At 43.8% G+C, this 24,491-nt stretch overlaps 4 protein-coding genes across 5 annotated transcripts; 3 read left to right on the top strand and 1 right to left on the bottom strand.

Moving 5' to 3' along the window:
• Positions 1-183: 183 nt before the first annotated feature.
• LOC131140348 (F-box only protein 46-like) lies at positions 184-2,737 on the top strand. Its single transcript, XM_058090675.1, has 3 exons — positions 184-384; positions 755-843; positions 932-2,737. The coding sequence occupies exon 3, from the start codon at positions 939-941 to the stop codon at positions 2,463-2,465; it is 1,527 nt and encodes a 508-aa protein (XP_057946658.1). The 5' UTR covers positions 184-384; positions 755-843; positions 932-938; the 3' UTR covers positions 2,466-2,737.
• On the bottom strand, positions 2,687-4,901 carry LOC131140349 (bifunctional peptidase and (3S)-lysyl hydroxylase Jmjd7-like). 2 transcript variants are annotated; one of them, XM_058090677.1, is made up of 9 exons: positions 4,431-4,901; positions 4,028-4,181; positions 3,814-3,952; positions 3,640-3,724; positions 3,489-3,545; positions 3,325-3,420; positions 3,188-3,264; positions 2,934-3,093; positions 2,687-2,875 (listed from the first exon to the last, which is right to left on the bottom strand). In XM_058090677.1, exons 1-9 carry the CDS (start codon positions 4,477-4,479, stop codon positions 2,787-2,789), a joined length of 906 nt encoding a protein of 301 aa, XP_057946660.1. In that variant the 5' UTR covers positions 4,480-4,901; the 3' UTR covers positions 2,687-2,786. The 2 variants fall into 2 exon arrangements, with proteins under 2 accessions (XP_057946660.1, XP_057946659.1); XM_058090676.1 differs by having other exon boundaries at positions 3,640-3,754; positions 4,431-4,899.
• LOC131140697 (microtubule-associated protein 1B-like) lies at positions 4,506-20,121 on the top strand. Its single transcript, XM_058091363.1, has 11 exons — positions 4,506-4,527; positions 4,572-4,763; positions 7,194-7,289; positions 7,917-7,999; positions 8,680-8,814; positions 8,873-9,365; positions 10,751-10,837; positions 11,653-13,835; positions 14,066-14,213; positions 14,282-14,499; positions 14,762-20,121. The coding sequence occupies exons 1-11, from the start codon at positions 4,506-4,508 to the stop codon at positions 14,915-14,917; spliced, it is 3,813 nt and encodes a 1,270-aa protein (XP_057947346.1). The 3' UTR covers positions 14,918-20,121.
• An 827-nt stretch (positions 20,122-20,948) lies between these two features.
• LOC131140192 (growth arrest and DNA damage-inducible protein GADD45 beta-like) lies at positions 20,949-23,788 on the top strand. Its single transcript, XM_058090389.1, has 4 exons — positions 20,949-21,160; positions 22,057-22,158; positions 22,255-22,471; positions 23,083-23,788. The coding sequence occupies exons 1-4, from the start codon at positions 21,117-21,119 to the stop codon at positions 23,185-23,187; spliced, it is 468 nt and encodes a 155-aa protein (XP_057946372.1). The 5' UTR covers positions 20,949-21,116; the 3' UTR covers positions 23,188-23,788.
• The last annotated feature ends 703 nt before the right edge of the window (positions 23,789-24,491 follow it).

The following is a 24,491-nucleotide window of genomic DNA, read 5'->3' as shown; positions in this document are numbered from 1 at the left end:
ATTTCTTCAGTGTTGTCCCATGAAAAGATATAATAAAATATTTGCAGAAATGTGAAGGGTGTACTCACTTTTGTGACATACTGTATGTCGGTGCCTGCCAAAATTATACTGAAGGGGGCGGTAATGTACCAAAATGATGGATAGCAACCTCAATAAAACCGAAGAAGAACTCGATGTCATCAAGACGCCGCAGTTCCAGCTGGACGTCAGTCAGTGCCCAGAGCCTTAGCTATGTTTACGCCGCCATTTCTCATTTAAATACATTTAATACAATTTACTCACAATCAATGACAATTAATTAGTATCCAAGAACGATTGTCAGAGGAGAACAGTCTTTGTCAAGCGAGGTTTTAGAACTCTTACACAGACTTTAACTCAAGTCAGGTGAGTTCGATTGCCCTCTTCTGCTTGTTAGCTTCTGATGCTAAATAACAAAATGTTACGCAGGCGGATTTACTCAAACTTGCCTTTTACGTCGACACTGGCGTTCCTGTCGACGCCGTGCTTTCCAATGCACCACTTAGCTGCGGATGCTAGTCAGTTAGCTAGGTTTCATGCTAGGTTACGGTAGCATTGGTGCTGGCAAACGCGGAAGTGTGTTGTTTTCTCGTGAAAATGCGCAAACTCAAACTGTGACGACATAACGACTAGAGCTAGCTAGCTAGCTATTTTTCCTTGTTGATGTAGTTTTTTTAAAATTTATTGACTTTGGAAAAAAAAATGTTGTAACGCTTTTGACCTTTGAACCCTCCAGGTTGTCTCAACTTCTGAGCGATGTGAAGACCTGTCCGTCAAGCCAGGCCACGCCTCCTCACTCTCAGTCAATCAAGGCACAGTCTGCAGGTAAAACCCGCCCCCTTCAGTGCCCAGCACACCATTGTCCAAGTCGATGGCCGTGCTGTGAAAATGTACTTCTGCTTCCTGTCGTCAGGACTGTCATGCACATTAAGCACGGGGCGCCGCCGCGGACCATCAAACACGCCAAAGGCGTCATCTACAACGACACGTTGTGGTACGGTACAGGGGCAACGCGCGGTCTCAGAGCCCGGCTGCCATGTTTCACTTTGTACTCGCCACCAGCCGAGGACACCGCCGCCCTGCTGGACAAGTGGGCTGTTATCAAGCCGGGACACGTCCGCGAAAAGATCGCCATTTTCGCTTTGGCGGCAGGGCGAACTGTAGCTGCCGGAGAAAGAAACCACGCCCTATCTTTGGGGGTGACACGGGCTGGGAAGGTCAAGAGTGGGAACGCCAAGCGACTGAGGAGATCTGTAAGCAACCTGACCCTCCAGCAGAACCAGAACTGGCCCGTCCGAGTGCCACCCTACAGCGCCGCTCGGCGTCCAGGAAACGGACACGTGGATGTGGAGGGGGAGGAGTACAACGTCTCCGTGGGCGAGATGGTGACGTTCCTGGAACGGCGAGCGAGTGAGCGCCAGGCTGACCCCAAACCTGTGCTCACTCTCCACAGGAGCTCCGCGGCCCCACCCCCTCAGGACAAAGGGGAGGAGCCAGAGTGTGTCAAGGTTTCAGACATGGTAGCCAAGCTTGAGTCCAAGTGTCTGCGACGGAGAAACGAGGGAGGCGTGTCCAGAAGCGACACACTGGGGAGGACGGTGGGGCGTGTTCTACTTGCTGCCGCCCAGCATTGCCCCGCCCTCTCTCTTCATTTACCATCATGTCTGCCTGGGGCCTCGACACAGGTCACGCCCCCCTCCATCTTGTCAGCTGTGGTGGAGTCGGGCGCAAGTTGGGGTCTTGAGGCCCCGCCTTCGCTGCCCGAGGAGGCGGAACCGCCTCCTGGGTTGTTGTTTCGGTCTCCGCCTCCTGCTGCTTTCTCGCCGCTGACATGCACGCGCTTCGTCTCCACTGCTTTAGTATGCACAGATTTGACATTTGACCCCGACACCAACATCCAATCAGAGAAGTCCTTCAATGTTGACGTTGAAGAGAAGGTCAGTGTTGCGAGCGACGGCGCGGTGTGCCGTGCTCCGACATCGCATGCTTTTCTGGAGCTGCGGCAGAGACTCAGGCAGCTTCTGGAGCCGCCGTCAATGGCGGCGCTGCCGCTGTCGGCGCTGCCGCAGGACATACTGGTCAACATCTTCACGCTGCTGCCCACGCGCACGCTGGCGGCTCTGAAGTGCACGTGTCACCAATTCAAGTTCATCATCGACAACTACGGCGTGCGGCCCGCCGACTCGCTGTGGGTGTGTGACCCTCGTTACCGCGACGACCCCTGCAAGCAGTGCAAGCGGCGCTACGCGCGCGGGGACGTGTCGCTGTGCCGCTGGCACCACAAGCCGTACTACGAGGCGCTGCCCTACGGCCCAGGATACTGGATGTGTTGCTATAGCGGCCGCAGGGACGCGCCTGGATGCAACTTGGGTCTCCATGACAACCGCTGGGTGCCGTCCTTCCACAGCATCAACGCTCCAGTCTGCGGCGGGAACGCGGGCAACTGAGCTGCTTGCAACAAGTCAACTTTTTAGCTTCCTTTAACAGGTCGGCACACAGGCAAGCTGTCTTGTGGCCTTGGCGATCAACCGCCAGAGTGGGAGGAGTCTCGAGCAGGACTCACCCACATTGGAGGCGCTCAGAGCAGGAAGTCTTATGAAACGTGAGGCTGATAGACATTCATGAAGTGGTTGCCTTGGAGACAGTAAATATTTTAAATAAGTAAGATTAAAAAAACAGTTTGCTTTAATAAAGAGCTTTTCATCACTTCCTGTTTGACTCTTCATCACAATCACGACCTCGTCTCGAGTTCATGTTCCACTCGGAGGTCACGGTGGATCTGTGAGGTCCGACAACGCGTCTAGAAGCTGGAAGTAGTTGTACTTGATGTCGAAGTCCATGTCGTACCAGAAGTTGACTGCAACACAACAGCGTTTCTCACAGATGTCCTGTCATGTGACCTACTGTTAGCGTACCCGCCATGCAGCCGTGCGACTGTTGGACGTGGTGGAACCACAGTGACGGCAGGTACAACATCTCGCCCGCCTTCACGCTGCAGTGGAGCGGCCGTGCTCTCCTGTACATCGGATAGCGCTCCAGATCTGGATTCAGGGGGTCCAGAGGGATCCAGGGCACCTGGTGGTTGGGGGGTTGGGGGGTTGGCGGGGCCGGGAGCAGCGGATGTGAGGACAGAACTAACGCAGGGATGACGCATGACGTGTGAACGCACCTTGTCAGAGTCCCTCTGGTCCACCACCTCGAAGTCACCGTTGTCCTGTTGACGGTAAACGGCAGGTTGATAGCGGCCTGGAGACACGCGGTTGCCATGGTTACCGGATGTAGATTTTGTGGCGTTATTACAGTTACCGTAAGGGATGAAGGGTCGGTCAGTTGGTGGCAGCAGGATAAAGTTCTTCTGTCCGGAAATCACACAGTAGATGTTCTCGTAGTGATCCTTATGCACTGGAACAAGAGTACGGGAATTAGCCGCTTGTTCCTTGTCGAGCGTCGAACAGGAAGTCTGATCTTACGCGACGTGATGGCGTCAGCTTCGCCCAGCCAGAAATTAACCGCATCGGGTAACTTTCCTAAAACACAGGAGGAGAAATCAGCTTTGTGTGCTCTTGTCGACAGGAAGAGAAGACGCGAGCAGCACACGAGCGCACGCACGCACCCACCCACCCAGCGCCGCGCTCATCCAGGGAATGTGCACTTCCACATCATCCGTTAACTCGGGAAGTTCATCCAGCAGGTTGGAACACTGCTTCTGAACGTAAAACACTCCTCGCTGCTTCACCTGTCACGAGGAAATGATGAATGCGTACAGGATATGCTGCCGGGAGACGCCGTTCTCACCTTCCCTTCGAGGATGTCCAGCACGGCGGAGAAGGTCATGCGGCGTTCTTCCGCCATCACAAAGCGATCGTCTCTCACGGCGTCGGCATAACCGTTGGGAGTCACCGCAACGCTGATGACCTTTGACCCCACCTTTTCCCTGCAGCGTGGGAGCAGTCACATGATACGTGGACAGCTTCACGGGGGGGGGGGGGGGGGGGGCGGAGCTTCTTACCTCAAGTACGCCGGCGTCCACCTGGACAGGGCCGCCCAATGACTGAAGGCCTTGCGAATGATGCAGGGTTTGTTTGGACCAATCCAGTGGCGGTAGAAGTGCAGCGGGTCAGGTGGTCCGTCCACGTGATCCACTGATTGGCTCAAATACAAATCTGAAAGGTCATTGTTTTTTTTTTTTAAATATTGTCTCTTTGTACCCAACAATAACGTTACATTGCAGTATTAACAGCAATACTGTAGTTCAATAACACTACTTACTACTACTACTACCCACGTAAATCATAGTGTAAATAGAATATTGTAAGTAGTAGTTTTAACGTGCACGTGCTCAGTCGTCGCTAATACTACAGTAAATAGTACTGTTACATCGTGTACGTGCTAATACTGTTGGTAGTAGTCACCATGAGCCTCCAGTGAGAAGTCAGCAAGTCGTTCCTTGACGGCGTCCATCTTATTTATTTACTAATCCATACACGATGTGTTCAATAACGATCAAGAGTTTCTGTTCGGTCTTCCTTCCGTACTCTTGTGTTGACAGGCAGTCGTGCGCCTGCGCACTGCGTCATTGACCGAATCGCTTCCCGGCCGGCTGCGGGAGAGGGAGGTCCAGCAGGAGGCGAGACACTGCGTGGACTTGAGTCTCCTCCAGCGCAACAAATACTCGCTGCTCATCATCATTGGACGCACGGCTCACCACCGACACGCACGACACGTCTGCCAACACATCCAGACAGGTATTTCCACCACATTTTACACACAAAGAAAAGGCTTTAATTCTTCTCAGCATTGCGGCATCCGATTGACCATGAATGCGTCATATGGCCACCAGCCAGTGTGTCCTTTATTGGACATCGCAGCTTGAAAAACACGCGTTATGTAAGTTATCTATGTATGGTTTTATTCATTGACGAATAGAGGGACGGATGGATTATGGACGCCATTTTCACTGAAAATGTTCAGTAAATAAATATAAATGTCTTGTTTAAGTCTCCCCACAGGCCTCACTATTAGGAACACCTGCGCTGTGTCATGCGATGCAACATATCACAACATATTGCTCAGAGATATGACCATTATTTCCACTCATTTCAACCTGCTAAAACACTTGGGAATAATTAATAAGCAGGTTGTTAGGTGCAAAGCTCAAAGACGGGTGCTGTTATGTCAAAAGTGAGCCCAAAGCTTGACTTATACAATAGAGGAGCAGGGGTGTTCAAAGTGTGGCCCCGCACAATAAAACTGTCATTTCCATAGAATGTGAAGTGCGTTTTAAATTAAGTGTATTATTATACATGTAACGTCCTGCTCGGCCATTTTTTTAAAATTTCACCACTAACTACTCCCACAGTTTTCAAACGATTTTGCACAATTCTGCATTTCCTGAGACATTTCTCCATTGAAAATGAAAGTTCCAAATTTCTTAACCGATTCAGACCACGTCCAAGACAGAATATTCTTTTCGGCCTGGGCCACAGCGTTTTGGGAATTTTCTTTCAACAATCCCTCAGGTGAGGCTGTACAATACGAGTTAGCTTTTTTGTTTTTTTAAGGGTATAGACTTATGTTTTTATTTTCTGTGTTAGCTGGCTAACTATTAGCATGCTAACATTAGCATATCAGCTATTTTCTGATTTTCTTTTTGCCTATGTAGACAGTGTTTGGTGTTAACAGCAAGAATGTTACCATTATTAGCATGCTAAAATTAGCATATTGTTTTTTGTTGCTATTTTCAAAACTATAAACTTACATAGTGGTTTTATGTTAGGTGTTAGCATGATAACTATTAGGATGTTAGCATTGTCAGCATGTTAGCTATTTGCAAAGGTATAAACTTACATAGACAGTGTTTTCTTGTTCAATGTTAATATGCTAACAGTATACAAATGTAATACTAATGCTAACAGTATAGTAATGTTAGCATGTTAGCATATACAACATTTTTATATGTATAAATTAATGGAATCAGTAAGTGCTATTATGCTAGCATTTTTAAAATGAGCATGTTAGCTTTCTTCTTATTTTCAAAGTTATGAACTTATATAGACAATGGGTTTTTTACATATTACTTTTTTGCTATTTTCAAATCTATAAACTTACATAGACAGTGGTCTCATGTTAGTTGTTAGCATGCTAACTATTAGCAAGATAACTATTAGCATGTTAACTTGTTAACATGTTAGCTATTTCAAAGGTATAAACTTACATAGACTGTGTTATGTTAAATGTTAACATATTAACAGTTAGTGTTGTTAATATGCTAATGTTAGCATATTAGCATTTGAGACATTTTATATGAATAAATTTATGTAATAAGGCAGTGCTATTTTGATAGCATGCAAAAATTAGCATTTTAGCTTTATTTTTTATTTTCAAAGTTATGTTTTCATATTGGGTGTTAGCACGTTAACCGCAAGATTTTTTGCATTATTATTAGCTTTTTGCTATTTTCAAAAGTAGAAACTCAAATAGACAGTAGTTTCATGTTAGGTGTTAGCATGCTAACAGTTTGCATGTCAGCAATGTTAGTATGCCAACATTGGCATGTTACCATTTTTTTCAGATATTATCTTTCAGTGACACTGGTGCTATAATGCTAGGCATTAACATGCTAACCGTTTCCATGCTAACTACAGCATTATCAGTTCTGCGTCAGCTGGTTTAGATTTGTTATAAAAAAGTATAGCAATAGTATAAAACTATTTATTTGACGTTTTATTAAAAGTAAATACAAAAACGTAAAAATGTATATTAAAGGCCCCGAGAGAGGTTGCACAAAGCTTTATTTGTAATTAAGTTGGTTATTTGGTTGTTTTATTATCCGAATGTTTCCGTTTTTTAGGCAGTAATGAATCAACTAGCGCTACTAGATCGCTGTGTTTTCCATCCAAACAGGGCGTACTTGAGTGAAAAAAGGATGAGAAGCACTGCATTCCATTGTGTAGGGGTACCTAATAAAGTGGAAGCCAAAGAGGAGTCACTCTTCCCCTCCCGGCCTGTGAAAAGCATTTTCCACCAACGCATCAACTTTTAATGACTTTCAGCTTAAGTGCTTTTGAAATGTAATTAAAAGCTCAAACCTTCAGCCCACTTTGCTGCACGCCCTCAGTTGAGTATTTTAGCGTCTTGCCGCATCATCATGTGACCTCTCCCGTCCGGCCTGCAAGGGATTCGCTCGTGGGGCGTGGACTTGGAAGACTGCGACCTGGACGTTTACCTGCAGGAGTTCCTCTCCCATCACACTGCCTCCTTCAAGGGTGCAGGTACTGAAAAATCATGTAAAGAAACAAACATGGGTTCTGATGTTGCCTCAGTAACACGCCAGCTTGGCTAAGGGGGAAGGAAGGAAGGAAGGAAGGAAGGAAGGAAGGAAAGTGAGGGGCAGCGGGTAGGTGATTGTTAGAACCTTAGGACACAAAAACAATAGACGCCCACACCCCTCCAGTGCACAGAGGAATATTTACATGCTTACGTTACATGAAAATGAATGTGTGTGTCCTCGGTTTTTCTACCATTCTGAGAATTCCGGGGGAATTTTATGGATTTATATTTGGTCACAATTAAACATTGCATTCTGTGCAATAAGTAGCACAACTAACATACGCTGTTATCACAGCGTTAAGATTGAACCTATAGCACCCCCGCTGGTCACAGCCAAGTAGGGCACACCATTGCTTCAAGGCACCATGCATCAATCAAAACTCTATGAATCTGGCTTTAATGCATCCACTTCCTCTTCTCATCCTGAGTCAACCTGGCATGTCATCCCGGGGGCTCTCCCACTTTCATCTGACTTCCTCTGCTCCCTCCACTTCTTTCCTCCTGTCCTCATGTGCCTTGACCGTCTCTTGCATTTTTGTCTTCTGCTTCTCATGTCTTTTCCACACAAGGACACAAGTGTCTGCGCCACAACGGCCGAGGGTTGGACATTCATGTTGTGATCGCTCCATCTCAGGAACAGGCCCACTCGGAGGTGAGAGATGGAAGGAAGGAGAACAACAATTAACTGGGAACATGCAGTACAGGAGTGGTCAAAGGAGACACTTGCTCATGCTATTAATTGAGAAGGTGTCTCCAAACTTTTGAGTGGTGCTGTAAATTGGATAAAAGACATCTCACACTACTCCTGATGCGTGTTGGCCCATTGATTTCATGTTTGCATAAGGCGACATGACTCATTTAAGTAGCAGGGCAGAAAGTACAAAGAGGGAGTTGTCAACATTAAACACATTATACAGTCATTCAACTATAAAAAGTATTTTAAAAAGAAACAAAAGACATGAAACAATTGACTGTGCTGAGGTTTGCTCCGTGTTGGTGATGAGTTCTGCCAATCGCAGTCCAGTAGTTTTGAACTCGGTAAAAAGAAAGCACAGTACTAATATTGGGTAATATGAATGTAAGGGTGTATTTCTTGTCTAGAGGGCTGTAACAATGTTAATAACGACATTTAAAAGGTTGTCAACAGGTTTATTAAGCTCTACTACTAAAATATTCCATAAGGAATCCTACTTGGTGGAAATTCACTTATGACAGGAAACTGGTTCGGGAATTGTATTCCTTTCCGGTTGATTTCACCGTGTACAATAAAGATGGTGTGTCTCACGTCTTGACGTCTTGACGTCTTGACGTCTTTCCTTCTCACCTGGTCAGGTGAGCGCTTTGTTGTCCCGGGAATCGGCTCACAAGCTGCTGATCTTGGCTGGCCAGAGTGTGGAAGACAGCGGCGACCTTCTCTTTCACCGGGGCCTTTTCTCCCCCAAACAGCTAAAAGACATACTAGACCAGGTAAAACTGTTTTGGACAATCACATGCTTGCAACTAGAACTAATGGTGGGAGTTTCAGTTCCCAGATGAAGACCACCTTGCCTGCCGGAAGCTCAACCTGACTCTGTGCTGCCCCAACAACGCAGCCCACTGGAGGAAGACCCTTCAGCCTTGTCGGGGTCCTGTCACACTTCACATCAACCCCCCAGAGGTCCTTCCTGCCATGTCTGCCTTGGGGGAGTTCACCTCCTTCGTCTCTGGTACCCTTTCCCCCTTGTCACCATTCGAGCTCCTGCCCCCCCCGGCCACCGTTGGCTTCCTCAAACTGTCCCGCCCCTGTTGCTATGTCTTCCCCGCCGGGCATGGCGACTGCGCCTTCTTTGCCGTCAACGGCTTCACGATGCTGCTTGACGGCGGCTCAGACCCGCAGGCATGCTTCTGGAAGCTGGTCCGCCACCTGGACCGCATTGATGCTGTTGTGCTGACGCACGTGGGCACGGAGAACCTCACTGGGGTCAACAGCTTCCTGGAGAGGAAGGTGGCAGAGTCGGAGTTGGCTTCTGATGTCAAAGGTGACGTATGGCTTATCAGTTGTTTAACTCAACTTGAACTTGAACTTTTAAAGTGCAGACTTTCAGCAAGTCTTTCGGTGGCAAAAATGGCTCTAGTAAAACCATATTTTTGATCAGCAACGTTGGACGTGATTTCATGCAAAGCAGTGGTTTGAAAGCGGAAGTCATCAGGCAATAAAACCTTGCACCGTCTTTCTATTTGTGGAAAAAGAACTTGTCATGACCGATCAGTTGCTAAACCAAGTAAAGCCAACTGAAGTGATGACGTTCATCATGCTTTGAAATGACACTTCAGTGTAATTGCATAGTTAATAAATGGCATCTATTTATAATGGCTGCACGGCGGCCAAGTAGTTAGCGCACAGGCCTCACTGCTAGGAGACTCGACTTCGATTCCACCCTCGGCCATCTCTGTGTGGAGTTTGCATGTTCTCCCCGTGCATGCGTGGGTTTTCTCCGGGTACTCCGGTTTCTTCCCACATTCCAAAAACATGCTAGGTTAATTAGCCACTCCAAATTGTCCATAGGTATGAATGTGAGTGTGAATGGTTGTTTGTCTATATGTGCCCTGTGATTGGCTGGCGACCAGTCCAGGGTGTACCCCGCCTCACGCCCGAAGACAGCTGGGATAGGCTCCAGCACCGCCCGCGACCCTCGTGAGGAAAAGCGGTAGAAAATGAATGAATAATTAGAATTTCACTGTTTGTGACATTTCAGTTTTTGAATTATACATTTTATATTGGCATTGTAAGTTAGAAGGTTTTTGTTTGACATTTTTACACACAAAAAAAGTCTGTTTTGCCTCATGGAATTTTTTTCTTTTTTTTGCGGTAACAGCTTGCCTCCACAGAGCAAAAATTGGTTGGATATGCAGCATTTAATTTCCATCTTCAACAATGATCCGTGGTGTTTTTTTAAAAATAAAATGCTAATATCCGGTTCTAGCTAATGTTGCTGGAAACTAGAGCTGACAGTTGATTCAAATATTTAATTGTGATTAACTGCATTTTGGAAACGGACTAAATACTAAATACTGACTTAATCTAAATCCATCACAGATAGAAATACGGTTTTTTAATCTATGATAAGTAGCAATGTACGGTGAGTGAGTGGTTAGCATGTTGGCCACACAATCAGGAGATAGCAAAGCCCTGTGTTCGATTCTCCGCTTGGGCATCTCTGTGTGTACGTGGGTACTCTGGGTACTCCAATTTCCTCCCACATTCCAAAAACATGCATGTCGATGTAGACGTTAACCGTAAAAATAAAGATGCCAAGTCCATAAAGGTGGCATTCTTACAGTAGTTTCAAATGTGTAACCAGATATAAAGGTAAACACAAAAATTTGTAATTTTGTCTTTACTGGATGTTGTGGTTGTGAACAGAGGACTCGTCCAAGAGGCTCATCTCCCCAGAGCTTGGAGTTGTGTTCTTTAACGCCCCCAGTAAGTTGCAGGTGGAACAGCAGCCTTGTGAGTATCAAATTCAACCTGAATATGTAAAGGAAAAAAAAATATATCAGTAATATTTGATGGTATATTCATAAAATCATGAAAATAACTTTGTAGTTACAAAATGACATTTTCTGCGAATATTCCAACGGAATTCTCATGATGTGAAGACCATTGCAGCTTTATGTAATAAGATAAATAACATTATTCCCAAGATATTACCACTAATTTTTTTCTTTGCATATTTTGGCTTTATTTTTATCATCTTAGAATTATTTGTAATTATGTTTTTTGTTGAAAGTTAACATTTTTTTTAAATCATATTCACTGGAAGGATTTTTTTTGATCGTCAACATAGGACTTCTGTGATTTTTATGATAAATAATGACTCTTTTCTTCATAACATGACTTCTTTATTTTTGAGTGAAAATGTCTTTTTTCTCTATATATGACATTATATGGGAAAAAACGTTGTTGTGTTACACCATGAAAACCAACATAAAACAAAAGCTAAACACAACACATATGTGTTCATTCCACCACAGGAGATATGTCATGTCTACATATTGGTATCGGCTCATATCCGTAGGGGAAATTGATAGTTGGACAATATCAGCATATCGGACATCCTGAGTTATAACTTTTTTCTCATTTAACAATTAAAAAAATTCTACTTAAAATGAAGTCATAGGACATTTCTATGATTAAAAATATGTAATAAATAAACTAAAAATAAACAAATATATATATTATAAAATAAATAGAGTAGACCTACGTACATTTGCATGCAGGGTCATCGTAGTCGTATGACGTCATGGTGTCCTATGTCTCATCAGGTGTGGACAGTGTCCTTAAGAGCACAGACCAGGCAGCTCTCACCGTACACTTGTTGAAGAGGTTAGACATCCGACCCCAGCCTATGTTTCGACCTGAAGGGGTCGCCCCCGAGCCAATAACCCTGTTCCAAAAGATGGGAGTGGGGCAGTTGGATTTATATATCCTCAACCCCGCCAAAAACAGCCAGGAGTACCAGACGTTCATGCAACACTGGCCTGACCCTGTGTCATTTGGACCCCAATCCCAAGCGCTCCCTCTCACCGCCCTTGAATCGGTGTCCGCCCTGCTTGTGTGGCATCCAGCGTGCCCCCAGGAGAAGGTGGTCCGAGTGCTGTTCCCCGGTGTCACTCCGCAGGCTAAACTGCTGCAGGGGCTAGACAAGCTGAAGACTCTTGCCTTCCTCCAGAAACCCACAGTGACCACCGGGGAACTGGAGAAGTTGGCGGACACGGGGAAGACCAAAAGGGCCGAGAGCCAGAATATTGTCAACTCTAATGGGAAGGAGGTGCCTCCCAAACATGGGAAAGACGCAAAGGTGAAATCAATTCATGGAGATTTTGATAAAGCCAAAAAGCAAAAGGTAACAGAGAAGAATAGTTTAAAGAAAGCTAGCGGGAACGACGGGAAGAAGAATGGAAAAACCAACAGCAGGGAAGAGAATGGCGTGGTGAGGAATGGTACAGGGAAGAAGGAGTTGCCCATCTCCAAACCAAAGAATGACAACAAGCAAAAAAAGGAAGCGAAGAATGACTCCAAAGCAGGACCCAAAAAGACCCAGAAGTTACCCGGCAAGAATGTACACAGCAAGACTGAATCAAAACCTGACAATGAGGCGGCAATGGAAGTCCCAAAGCCAGATGGCCTCGGTGCGCAGGAAGATCCTATGAACGAAACTCGTGCCTCAAAAATATCTACCCCTGAGGACATGACTGCTGATTTTCTCATCCTTGGAGAGGAAATGGAGAAAGAGGCGGGGGACAAGGCAGATAAAGGGAAGCAGACCGAAAATCAGAAACAACTCGGATGTTCGGGTGACCAGACTGTAGTCCAGTCAGGACTTTGTAAGAAACCAGCCAAGGTGGTAGGATTCCCATCCCCATTGAAGGAGACGCCAAAGGACGAGCAAGACATTCAGTTAGACTTGACCCCCACTGAATACACCCTCCTGGACGGAGCTTTGAGAACCACCCCTCCATCACGATCCTCCCCAGAGAACCAGGCAAGCCCAGATGAGGAAACCGTAGAGAACGCTTCCCCGGATTCAAGACCCAACAGTGCAGGTCACACGCCTTACTGTCTGTCTCCGGATGACGTGTGGTGCAACAGAGACACTCTTAGCAGGCTACAAGCCCAGCAGGAACCAACTGAAGTCACCCAGCCCAAGAACTGGCCCCGGAATGCTCCAGAGAACCCACAGAACCCCAGAGAGAAACACCTAAGTTTCTCTCTGGGTTTCTCTCTGGCTCCACTAAAAGACGGAGCCTCCGACCCATCCCCTTCTGTGGCCAACACCTCCACCTCCACCCACTCCATGCCGGCGGAGGTTAGCTCGCCTCAGTCCACAGAAGTGGACGAGTCGCTGTCCATGTCTTTGGAACAGGGGCCAGCTATAGGGAGTCAGAGAGAGCTAGACGACGGCATTCATCACCCTCACACCAACGGAGGACAATTTGTACCGCTACCCATGAAGAAGCCCGTAAGGTCTTTGGGTTCGGAGATGGGGCGTCCTCCGGCCCCTAGCACCCTTCACTTTGAGGCGTCTGCAGTTCACGATGTAGACCTGTGTCTGGTGTCCCCGTGTGAGTTCAAGCATTTCAAAGCATTCGACTCCAACTCGGGTATCAGCGAAGCCTCCAGAGGCGCTTTTGGACCACAACATCACAGCAGCAACCACAACACCACCCCTGCAAAAGACGTGTCACCCAGCGAATCAAACACCCCGGTCTGCATGGAAGATTGCCCGTCCACAACGGCGGATGGAGTCCTGGACTCCGATGAAGAGGAGTCGTGCAGCATGCTGCCACACCTCCGCAGCAGTCAAGCTCTGCCCCGTGACCCCCTTCCGGCCCGGCTCAGGGATAGCCCACCCCCGCCTCCTCGTCCGGATGCCACCATGCCTGTTCCGCAGTCTGACGCCGCAAAGAAGGTTAAATCAAGTTCAGTGCGCGGAAAAACAGCTGGGGTGAGTTTGATGTGAATATCAATAAATAAAATATATATATTCATTGACCTCAGAGGATTCTATATTGATCTATACACACGCAAACGAGTACATGAAGTAGTGCGTGACTTCATTGTGCCCTCTGGTGGTTGCTGCCATGTACTGAAATCTGCTATATCTTCAGACCCTCATTGATTGTTGGTGTTTCAACCATAAAGAAACATTTGATAGTCAAGCCCCGTATGTTTCAGGTGATGGAAGGCTCCCAAAGAGCAAGCTCATTTAAAAGCAAGGCAGGAAGTGGCGTCCTGAAAGGCAGGAAAGACAATGCTGTACCATCACGCACGTCCTCCGCCAGCAGCCAGCGCCCAGCACCAGCGAAATCCTCCGTCAATGCAGGTATGATCGATCACCTGAAACGTCTTCTTGCTGCCTTGTTTATGGACTCCTTTGTGTTCCCGTTCCAGACTCCAAGCTGGTCTCTGCTGAGGATGTGAGCGTCTATGTGGACTTGGCCTACGTTCCCTCCGGGGCTTCGTCCCCAACAGTCAGTGTGGACTTCTTCAAAAGCGTACGCTCCTCCTGTTACATCATCAGCGGCGACTGTCCTGAGAGGGAGGAGCTTATGAGGCATACGCTGGACGCTCTCCTTGATGGCAAGTCGTGCTGGCCTGGCGCCATGCAGGTGACAACACACACATCTTATATTGCATCATGATGTCAGAAAGGACTTGTTACATGTTGCTAGGTAGACTTCATGACAGTATCATGAACCCAGTTCCCTGGTAACATGGGGCAGAGGCTTCTACTGCCTCACATAGTATAGAAAGGAGATGGCGAAGCGGCAGTGAGAGGAAGTTGGATACACTAAAACAGTACAGCATTGTAAAGATTCAATATAGAATCAATGGCGAGACGTCACCTGTCTTTTGGTCCGCATCCACCAGGTGACGCTCATCCCCACGTTGGAGTCCGGGTCCATGCAGGACTGGTACCAGCAGACCCTGGAGAGGCAGAGGGAGCTGGGAATCGTGGTCCTGGGGTCCAACAGCACCGTGGCCATGCAGGATGAGACCTTCCCGGCCTGCAAGATTGAGTTCTGAACAGTGAGCAAAATGAGGATGAGGACGTACATTTTTACATGTTTACCTCCAAAAAGCCTTCATTTGCTTCCATCCCAAAGCACTCTTTTACCGACGACAATAATAGGATTGCATGATCTTCTGGTCCGGTGACCCTGTGCTAAACAGAAGAGGAACACACACACACACACACACACCAGGAAAAGACAAGCCAGAAATGTCTTTTTAGCACCGAAGGCTTTTTTTTAAAAAAGGCTTTCCAATAGCAGGCAGGCTTTAAGTGTGTGAAAGCATCGTTTTTGCTTTGTGCGTCTAAATATCAATATAAAAAAGAATAATGCATCCATGATGACATCACATGAGCACTCGATAGTCTGATGTTGGACATGTGATTCCAAACAAGCCAAATGAGTTCCTGTTATCCTTCAAGAAAAGGAAACTTTCCAATGACATGAAGGAGAATATGTGGATGTTTCTGCCATTTAGTGGAAGGCCATATACGTACTGTCGTTATACGTGGTGTAAAGATACATTATTTATACTCCTCATTTTTAAATGAGTGGAATTGACAACCATTCATTAGCGCTCACGTGCCGAGGCACATTGGTTGGGAATCACAACCGCATAGGAATATCTGATAGTGGCATTTTTGCCAAAAACTGATATTGTCCAACTCTCAATTTCCGATACTGCTATCAGCCGATACCGATATATATAACATGACATATCTCCTGTGGTGGAATGAACATGTGTGTTGTATACAGAATTTTTTTCATCTCAGTTTTCATGATCGGGGGAAAAAAATCCAATACCGATTTCGCATTTTTATGCTGATATTGGTACCGATAATTGTCCCTCCGTCCCTCCAACAGCTGACTTACATGTAGTAATTATTACTTAAATTAAAGATGGCATTTTAAGAAAATAATTTAATTAGATTATTTAAAGAAAAAGAAAATGTTGAATTTTTCATGACAACATTTCTTAGCTAAATTTCCAGTGGAAATTGACTGGATTTTTCCCCCCCAACTGCTTTTGCATTCCTAGCTGCTTGTAGCTTCATCTGACAGTGTCCATAAGCTAAATGTAATGATTTATTTTTGTTCTGTGGAAAAAATGATTTTAATATATAATAGTGTATTCATTTATATAATAGAATAAGTATATTTTATATATATTAAATTGTAATCATTAATCAAATTAAATTAAAGATCACATTGAAATACTTGCTTACTTTAAATTTTCATTTCATTTCAAAATTTGAGAGTTAGAATTTTTTCATTTCTTTAAATATGACCTACAGTATATAAATTACAGCACAAATAATTATAAAAAATATATAAATGTTTTATTAAAAATTGTCCAGTACTGACAAAACAAAATATGAACTCTGCCACACTTTTTTTTCATTCTCAGGTGTCCAAATTGGAATATTTCCAAAATTCCTCTGCTAAATTTCCCATGGAAATTGATTGGAATTTTTTTCTCCAACCAACTGTGCATTCCTTGCTGCTTGTAGCGTCATGTGACAGTGTGCATATGAATAACGTTTTTTTAAGTTAATTTTAGTTTATAAATTGGATTTTATTCAAATGTAATTAATGTTTAACGTGAGGGTAAGCGGCAGAAAATGAATGAATAAATATAAGACAAAGATGTATAAATGACAGCAAAATTAATGGTAACAAATGAAAATATTATTTTCTCAATTAGAATTTCCCATGGAAATTTACTGGTCTTTTTATCCAACACCATTTACATTCCTAGCTGCTGGCAGCATCACCTGACAGTGTGCATAATTGTAATTGTAATTATTTAAATGATCGTTTCAATGACTTTAAATGGAGCATAAAATATTGAGATCAAAGCTTGATTCATCCAAATGAATTCCACATGTTTCATTCAAAAACATGACCTGCTCAATGCCAAAAGAAATATTTATACTTCCACAATTTCTCAGCTAAATTCTGTTTAGGAAATGTACAGGATTTTTTCTTCCAACAGACTTTGCATTCCTATGTGCTGGTAGCATCACCTGACTAGTGTGCATCATCTACATACTGTAATCAGCGGTCTGACGACAACATCACAGCATGTGATGAAATGAAAGCGCATTGTTGTTCTAATCACAGGCGGTACTGAGGGTGTAATCCACTTTACCGCGGGTGCTTGAGCCAGGCCTGGATTGTATCACAAGAGAAAGTGATAGCGTGCGTAGATGACAGTGAGTGGTATTTGGTATGGGCGCTCCAGTTTCGCTTGATTTGACACTTTCCTGAGGGGTTTCTATTGGAACATATGATCTAATTCCACTTCATCACTTCCCACCACCTTCCACACATGGCACTGCGAACACGGAAAAAGCTTCATTTCCTTGACTGTTGATCAGGGCGTGGACAGACACCCGGAAACGCCTCTGGATTTCTTACACTGCCGGTTAAATAAATGGAGCAGGAGATCTGATAAAATAGCAGCTTTGTCCTCATGGGAAAAAGGATGAATCATTTCTAATCGTTTTTGTTTTCCTTTGTTTTGTTTTTATGTTCTATGCTTAAGCCACAGCTTTAAGTCTTACGCTTGAGCCACAGCAATCAATCAAATCAAATGTACCTTATTTTCAAACACGAATGTTGCCAGGTGTGGCGTGAAGGTGAAATTCTTCAAAAGGCCTCTACAAGGAAGAGACTTTCTATAAATTTAGAATTAATTTTTCATGTTTGATGTGGAAAAAGTGTTTGCCCACTTCCCGAGTTCTTTTTTTTTTTGCATGTTTGCCACGTTTAACAGTTTCAGAACATCAAACAAATTTCAATATTAGTCAATGACAATACAACTGAACGCAAGATGCACTTCTAAAAGGAAACTTTATTTTTAAGGGAGAAAAACTGGTTGGGCCACCCTTAGCGGCAACAACTGCAATCAAGCGTTTGTGGTAACTTGCAATGAGTCTCTTACAGCGCTGTGGAGGAATTTTGGTCCACTCATCTTTGCAGAATTGTTGTCATTCAGCCTTTTTAAGGTCATGCCACAGCATCTCAATAGGATTCAGGTCAGGACTTGGACTAGGCCACTCCAAAGTCTTCATTTGGTTTTTCTTCAGCCATTCAGAGGTGGACTTGCTGGTGTGTTTTGGATCATTGTCCTGCTGCACAACCCAAGTTGCTTTCAGCTTGAGGTCACCAGCAGATGGCCGTACATTCTCCTTCAGCAGAATCCATGCTTCCATTTATCACAGCAAGTCTTCCAGGTCCTGAAGCAGCAAAACAGCCCCAGACCATCACACTACCACCACCATATTCTACCATTCATATGTTCTTTTTCTGAAATGCAGTGTTACTTTTACGCCAGATTTAATGGGACATACAGCTTCCAAAAATGTTTAACTATTGTCTTGTGAGACCACAGAGTATTTTCTCAGAAGTCTTGGGAATCATCAAGATGTTTACTGGCAAAATGTAAACCTTTTTGTTCATCATGAACACTGACCTTAACTGAGGCAAATGATGCCTGCACTTCCTTGGTTGTTGTGGGGTCTTTTGTGACCTCTTGGATGAGTTGTCACTGCGCTCTTGGGGTGATTTTGGTTGGCCGGCCACTCCTGGGAAGGTTCACCACTGTTCCATGTTTTCACCATTTGTGGATAATGGCTCTCACTGAGGCTGGCTGAAGTCCCAAAGCTTTGAAAATGGTTTAGAGCCTTTTCCAGGTTGATAGAGCTCCATTAATATGTTGAGTTGTGCTGTTATTGACTTATATTTTAATTGGTTTGATGATATGAAACATTGAAGTGTGGAAAACCCCCCAAAAAACTAAACTAAAAACTAAAAAAATGTCATTCTATTGTAATTCACATTTTTGTTGTGCAATGATTTATCACTCTGTCTTTTTTAAAACATAATTAAATCTGCTATTTAACCAGATGTCTATGTATTGCAGGTATAACTGTGTGTGTGTGTGTGTCATATATTAGACCAACACACTGTATGTTGTTTCATTTCATGATATTCATGAGGCGAGTACAGGCCGTGATGATGATGTGTATCTATGTTGTAGGGACAGCTGGAAGGATGTACCAATAATAAAGGTGATGATAATAATAAAGAATGCTTATCACAGGTTTTGCACATTCAACAGCTCTTCCTTGTTGTAGTAGTTATGAGAGATGACATCATTTTATACATTGATATAATCACAGTATGATGTCATCTTAAATCCAAACAAGCAGGAAGGTGATACTACATTGATTCCACTGATGTGTGTGTTTCTGCTATTTAGTGCAATATTTTGTTGCTGTCCAGTGAAATAACTAAAAAAAAACCCCAATACATCCATCAATTTTTTTATGCCGCATATCCTCACTCACCCTGGACTGGTCGCCAGCCAATCACAGAAAAAACAATACATAATACAAAAAAACTACATTCATTTTCTACCGCTTTTTCCTCACAAGGGACACGGGGGTGCTGGAGCCTATCCCAGCTGTCTTTGGGCGAGAGGCGGGGTACACCCTGGACTGGTGGCCAGCCAATCACAGGGCACATATAGACAAACAACCATTCACACTCACATTCATACCTATGGACAATTTGGAGTGGCCAATTAACCTAGCATGTTTTTGGAATGTGGGAGGAAACCGGAGTACCCGGAGAAAACCCACGCATGCACGGGGAGAACATGCAAACTCCACACAGAGATGGCTGAGGGTGGAATTGAACCCTGGTCTCCTCGCTATGAGGTCTGCGCACTAACCACTCGACCGCCGTGCAGCCCAAAAACTATATTGTTTTTTGTTTTTAAATGAAACTTTGAAAAAAAATTACTTAAAATTTACCATTAAAAAGTGCCAAGAGTCATGAATTTATGAGAACAAAGTCACAAATCTACGAGATAAAAATCATAAATTTATCAGAATAAAGTCAGACTTATGTGACCTTTGGCCTTGGTCAAAGTCTCCCCTTTCCACAGCTGTCTCAGGCAACACCTCCTATTAAAATAATCAGAGATTTAGAGAACATTTACATGGTACATTTACGACAAAGTCATCAATTTACAGCTATGGAAAGCGGGGGACTTATGTGACTTTTGTTGGCGCTCAACCGCTCTGTTTTGCTGCCATGTTATAAATAAAAGTTTGTTGGAAGCAAAAGGAAAGCTTCCTTCTTTCCCGAGACTATTTTGTCAATGAATGACAACATTTTCTTGTAAATTTGCTACATTCTCATAAATGTACGGCTTTATTGTATAATAAATCATTTATGTATAATAAAAATCGTATATTAATCATTTTTTCTCGTACATTTACAACTTTGCTTGAATATTTACAACTTTACTCTTGTAAATTATAGCTTTATTCATGTCATATGACATTTTTGTCATGAATTCCCCACTTTATCTGTGTAAATTTTAATCATAATATTATGATTGTTTTTGTCATACATTTACGACTTTACTCGTAAATTTACAACTTTATTCTCATAAATGTACGGCTTTATTCTTGTAATATTATGACTTCTTTCTCATCAATTTACCACTTTATTCTCGAAATCATTTCCCCCATATTAAAGCACTATTAATGAAGTGAAAATGTCACACTATTTTGTGTTTTTTATTTAAATTCATAAATTAAAATGTATTTATCTGATCTATTCCACTGTAACCTGATGCATGCATTAAATTACATACAAATGAAATACATACAGAAATTATTAATATTGTAAATATTATTGAAAGAAATGTAATTAGGATTTATTCATGATTTAAGTTTATGGACCACTACTACTACTAATAATAATAATAATAATAATAAATGTGGGTTACAAAAATGCCAATGCCATGTTTTTAATACTGTGAAAAATAGTCCAGATGTCCCGCCTCGTCCTTTCATGGCCGCTGTATTCCCCATTTAGCATCCAACGTCGTCTATTTTTACAAACCTTATTCTTCTGTGGCATCACATGACAGCGTGACTAATGAAATCACCCCAACAAAACAAAAACAGCCAAGCCCTTCAGTTTCTGATTGCATGCATGCAGAGTCAGGAGGGAGACGTTGACGTTTTCCCGGCAGCCAATCGGAACACGCGGCTGGTTTCGGTCCCGCCCACCACCCCCTCTCCTTCGGGCTAAAGCTCTGCGAAGTGTCGCCACACGCGCCACTACACGCACACGACTGCACGCGAGGACTTTAGTCACTCTCAGCTGATGTTTTTGTTGTTGCGAGAATGATTCCCGAGGAGAACTTTACTTCCAGCGTCATGGAGAACAGGTGAGCTCAAGCCGCCTTTCATCCTCTCTTGCCGGGCTAAAGGCTGGCGTTACTGACGAGGGGCGCCGTGTGGAGGCTGAGGCGTGACATGTGCCTTCATGTGCATTATTTCCCACAAGGAGAGTGAAACGCATGTTATAATTTGCTGCAGTAGATGAAAACGTGTGCAAAAAGCATGCATGGGTGCACTTGCATGTTGCACACGTGCACTGGACACTATGGAAATATTATAAACGTCAAATTATCACCCAAGAAAAAGGTTTTGCTGCATTATTTACTGTTTATTTTCTACTTTAGCGGCATTTTCCATTTTTTTATTGAAGAAGATATTTTTAAATCATTAAATTTTACGATATTATTTTCCCCCTTTTTATAGCATAGTGAGGCATTGTAACCAGATATGGTTTCATGCAGATTTGATTGAATTTTTTTACAACTGATTTTATTTCATACCATGTAGCTGTGGCTATTTAATATTTTTGCAGGGAGATTTGACAGCGAAACTCTCAACTTGCAACAAAATACGAATCCATGCAGGCTGAAAGCATTATTTCATTTTTATTTCATTATTCATGTTTGCCCCTTTTTATGAAAATTAATTATTCATCATATTTAAATAAATTATTTAATTGTAGTCATTACAATTTATTATAATTGTATTTATGAAAATTAAATGAATATATTATTTAATTGTAATAAATTTTTGTTTTTTTTTTTAAATAAAGTAATTAGTTGAATTTAATTCAACTGCTATTATTTATTATTTTCGCAGAGAAATTCTTCTATTATCTCATTGTTGGGCCCTTGTGACCAAACACGGTACCATGCATTAGCCTGCATGCCCTCTTGTTGCTGCACAATGCACGGTGCTAACAACTTTTTGGTCCGTCTTTTAGGATGCAATCAGCAGGTCTGGCCCTGGAGGAGCTTCTAGTGACGGCTCAGAAACAAGACTTTCTGACTGTCGGCATCTATGAGTCGGCTAAACTCCTCAACGCGTGAGTTGCCTGCCGGTTACATAACGCACAACAACACGACTCTCCTTGTTACCTAAAGCTCACCACGCTGCTCCTCCTCTCCCTCCTCCTCTCCAGGGACCCGGACAGCGTGGTCCTGTGCGTCCTGGCGACTGACAACGAAGACGATGTGGCGCTGCAGATCCACTTCACCCTGCTGCAGTCGTTCTGCTGCGACAGCGGCATCACCATCCTGAGGGTGTCCGGTGTGACGCGGCTCCGCCAGCTGCTCGGAGCTGTGGACGGCAACCGCAACCAGGAAGAGCCCAAAGACCTGCACTGCATGCTGGTGACGGTACGATGACTCAGACTTGTTTTTTAAACCGGGCTTGCGTCTGCTGCAACAGAACACATTGCTAACCAAAAGTAGAAGTAAATGAGTTGGCACGAACTTTGTCATTTTTAAAGCAAATAGTTGACCACTTTTCATATCTGTGATTTCTTGTTGAACAATTTGGAATGCACATTACTGCCACCTACAGGACTGTAGTGGAATACTTTTACTATAATTTACTATATTTAAAAAAATTATTTACCATACAATATTTAGTTTTATTTTTTTTTACAATTTATTATTATTTTTTTAATCACATGGCTTCTTTGTTAGTCGTTCTGATTTGTAGGGCTCATTACTGCCACCTATGGGACCGGAGTGGAACAATTTCAACCACAATTTTTAAAATTAATTTACGACTTAAACTACTAATAAAAAAAATTGGGGGGAATTTTTTGTACATTTAGACTTCGTACATTTAGTTGTTTTAAAGCATTTGAATGCACATAAGCGCCATCTACAGGACTGTAGTGGAAGTATTTTGCCTGCAATTTACGATTCTAATTGTTCTTGTCTATGACTCAAATGTTAGCCTCATTTTCTTATGTTTTTTTTTACATTTCTCCTCGCAGAACCCCCAGGCTGAGCACTGTAGGCTCCAGGAAGTGGGGATCTACTGCCAGGAGAGCCGCCGCATGAACCAGTGGGTGCCTGAACTGGTCCTGCAGGAGCGTTGAAGTGCTCCCTAACACCACAGCAAAAACGGAGGAGCGCTTTCTGGGTTCACGTACAGATGATGAACTGTACAGATGAAGATGTTGCAGCTCTGCAAGGGGACGGCACAGCGTGGCCACGGCTGTCCCGATTTATGTGAGAGAAGCTGGAATGAAGGACACACGACGAGCTTGGAGGATCACATTTCCAGACTATTTGTTATATGCAGGCCAGGTTGTCCTGAGACTGTCTGTACTTTGTGCTGCTAATCAGCTCTCGCCGCCTGCTCGGTGCAACATGAGGGCTGCTGAGAGGAGAAATTCCACACCCCAGCTGGTTTCTGGAGGGGCCGCGTGGTTTCTTGGAACCAGACAGGAATGTCGCAATGCTGAAACTATGCCGAGCATTCCTGTGTGTTGCTACGGCATGGAAGATTCCTTGCAGAGGAGTGTGCTTTGCAGTGTCAGAGAGGACTTTGCAAGAGGAATTGACTCCATGGAAACAGAAATGGTGTTCACTTTCTGAGTATTGGGTATTGACACCTTGATGAACTAGTGAATAGTACATGTATTGTCTTTGTTGATGGAGTTATTTATGCCTTCAACTCTTGTTAATAAATGATTTTGTTCATATCAGCTTGACTGTCACAATTGAATTGAAATAACATAATGCATAATTGCACTGTTGCTAAGCTCCATTGCACCTGCATGAGCGTTTTTATGCACGCAAGCCCCATTAAAACACATTCCTTTGTCGCCATGCAGTGCAAAAAATGCAGCAAAACTGCCATAATACAGTTATACAATGGTCCACGACTGGGAGACCATTGGTTGCTGAGCTGTTTAGCTTGATGGTGGCCATGTTTTTCCATCAATTTTGCTCAAATTTAGCACACACGTGCTTGTCGGCCCCCTTAAGGTGTGCACCAAATTAGTCAGTAGTCCGGCTAAAGGTGTTTTGTAGTGCTGCATGAGAACTTTCAAACCAATCTGACTTCTGCAGGTAAATAATAGCGCCACCATGTCGTGTATTTGTCAGAAAAATAATAGCACAGGCGACACAGCAGGGGAGCATGTTTTGGCAAATTTGTGGCGGTTCAAGAGGAGAAGAGTTAGCTTTCATGAACAAATACAGTCATTAAAAAAAAAGGCAGGCGCCTAATGCTGAGTCATGGAGGTTGAAGTCATGGAACAAAATAGGAATAGGGTTTCCCCCCACCTGTAAACAAGACAGAACCGTGGGCGGAGGCAGAAACTCCCAATCAGGCAAAGCAAGCTGATGCAGATCAGCCACTCCGTTCCTATTTCAGCTTTTTGGTTTTGATGCT

The sequence above is a fragment of the Doryrhamphus excisus genome, chromosome 13, assembly GCF_030265055.1.
Source record: "Doryrhamphus excisus isolate RoL2022-K1 chromosome 13, RoL_Dexc_1.0, whole genome shotgun sequence".
Taxonomy (NCBI): domain Eukaryota; kingdom Metazoa; phylum Chordata; class Actinopteri; order Syngnathiformes; family Syngnathidae; genus Doryrhamphus; species Doryrhamphus excisus.
The sequence above is the reverse complement of the archived record's forward strand: the minus strand, read 5'-3'. Positions and strand labels throughout refer to the sequence as shown.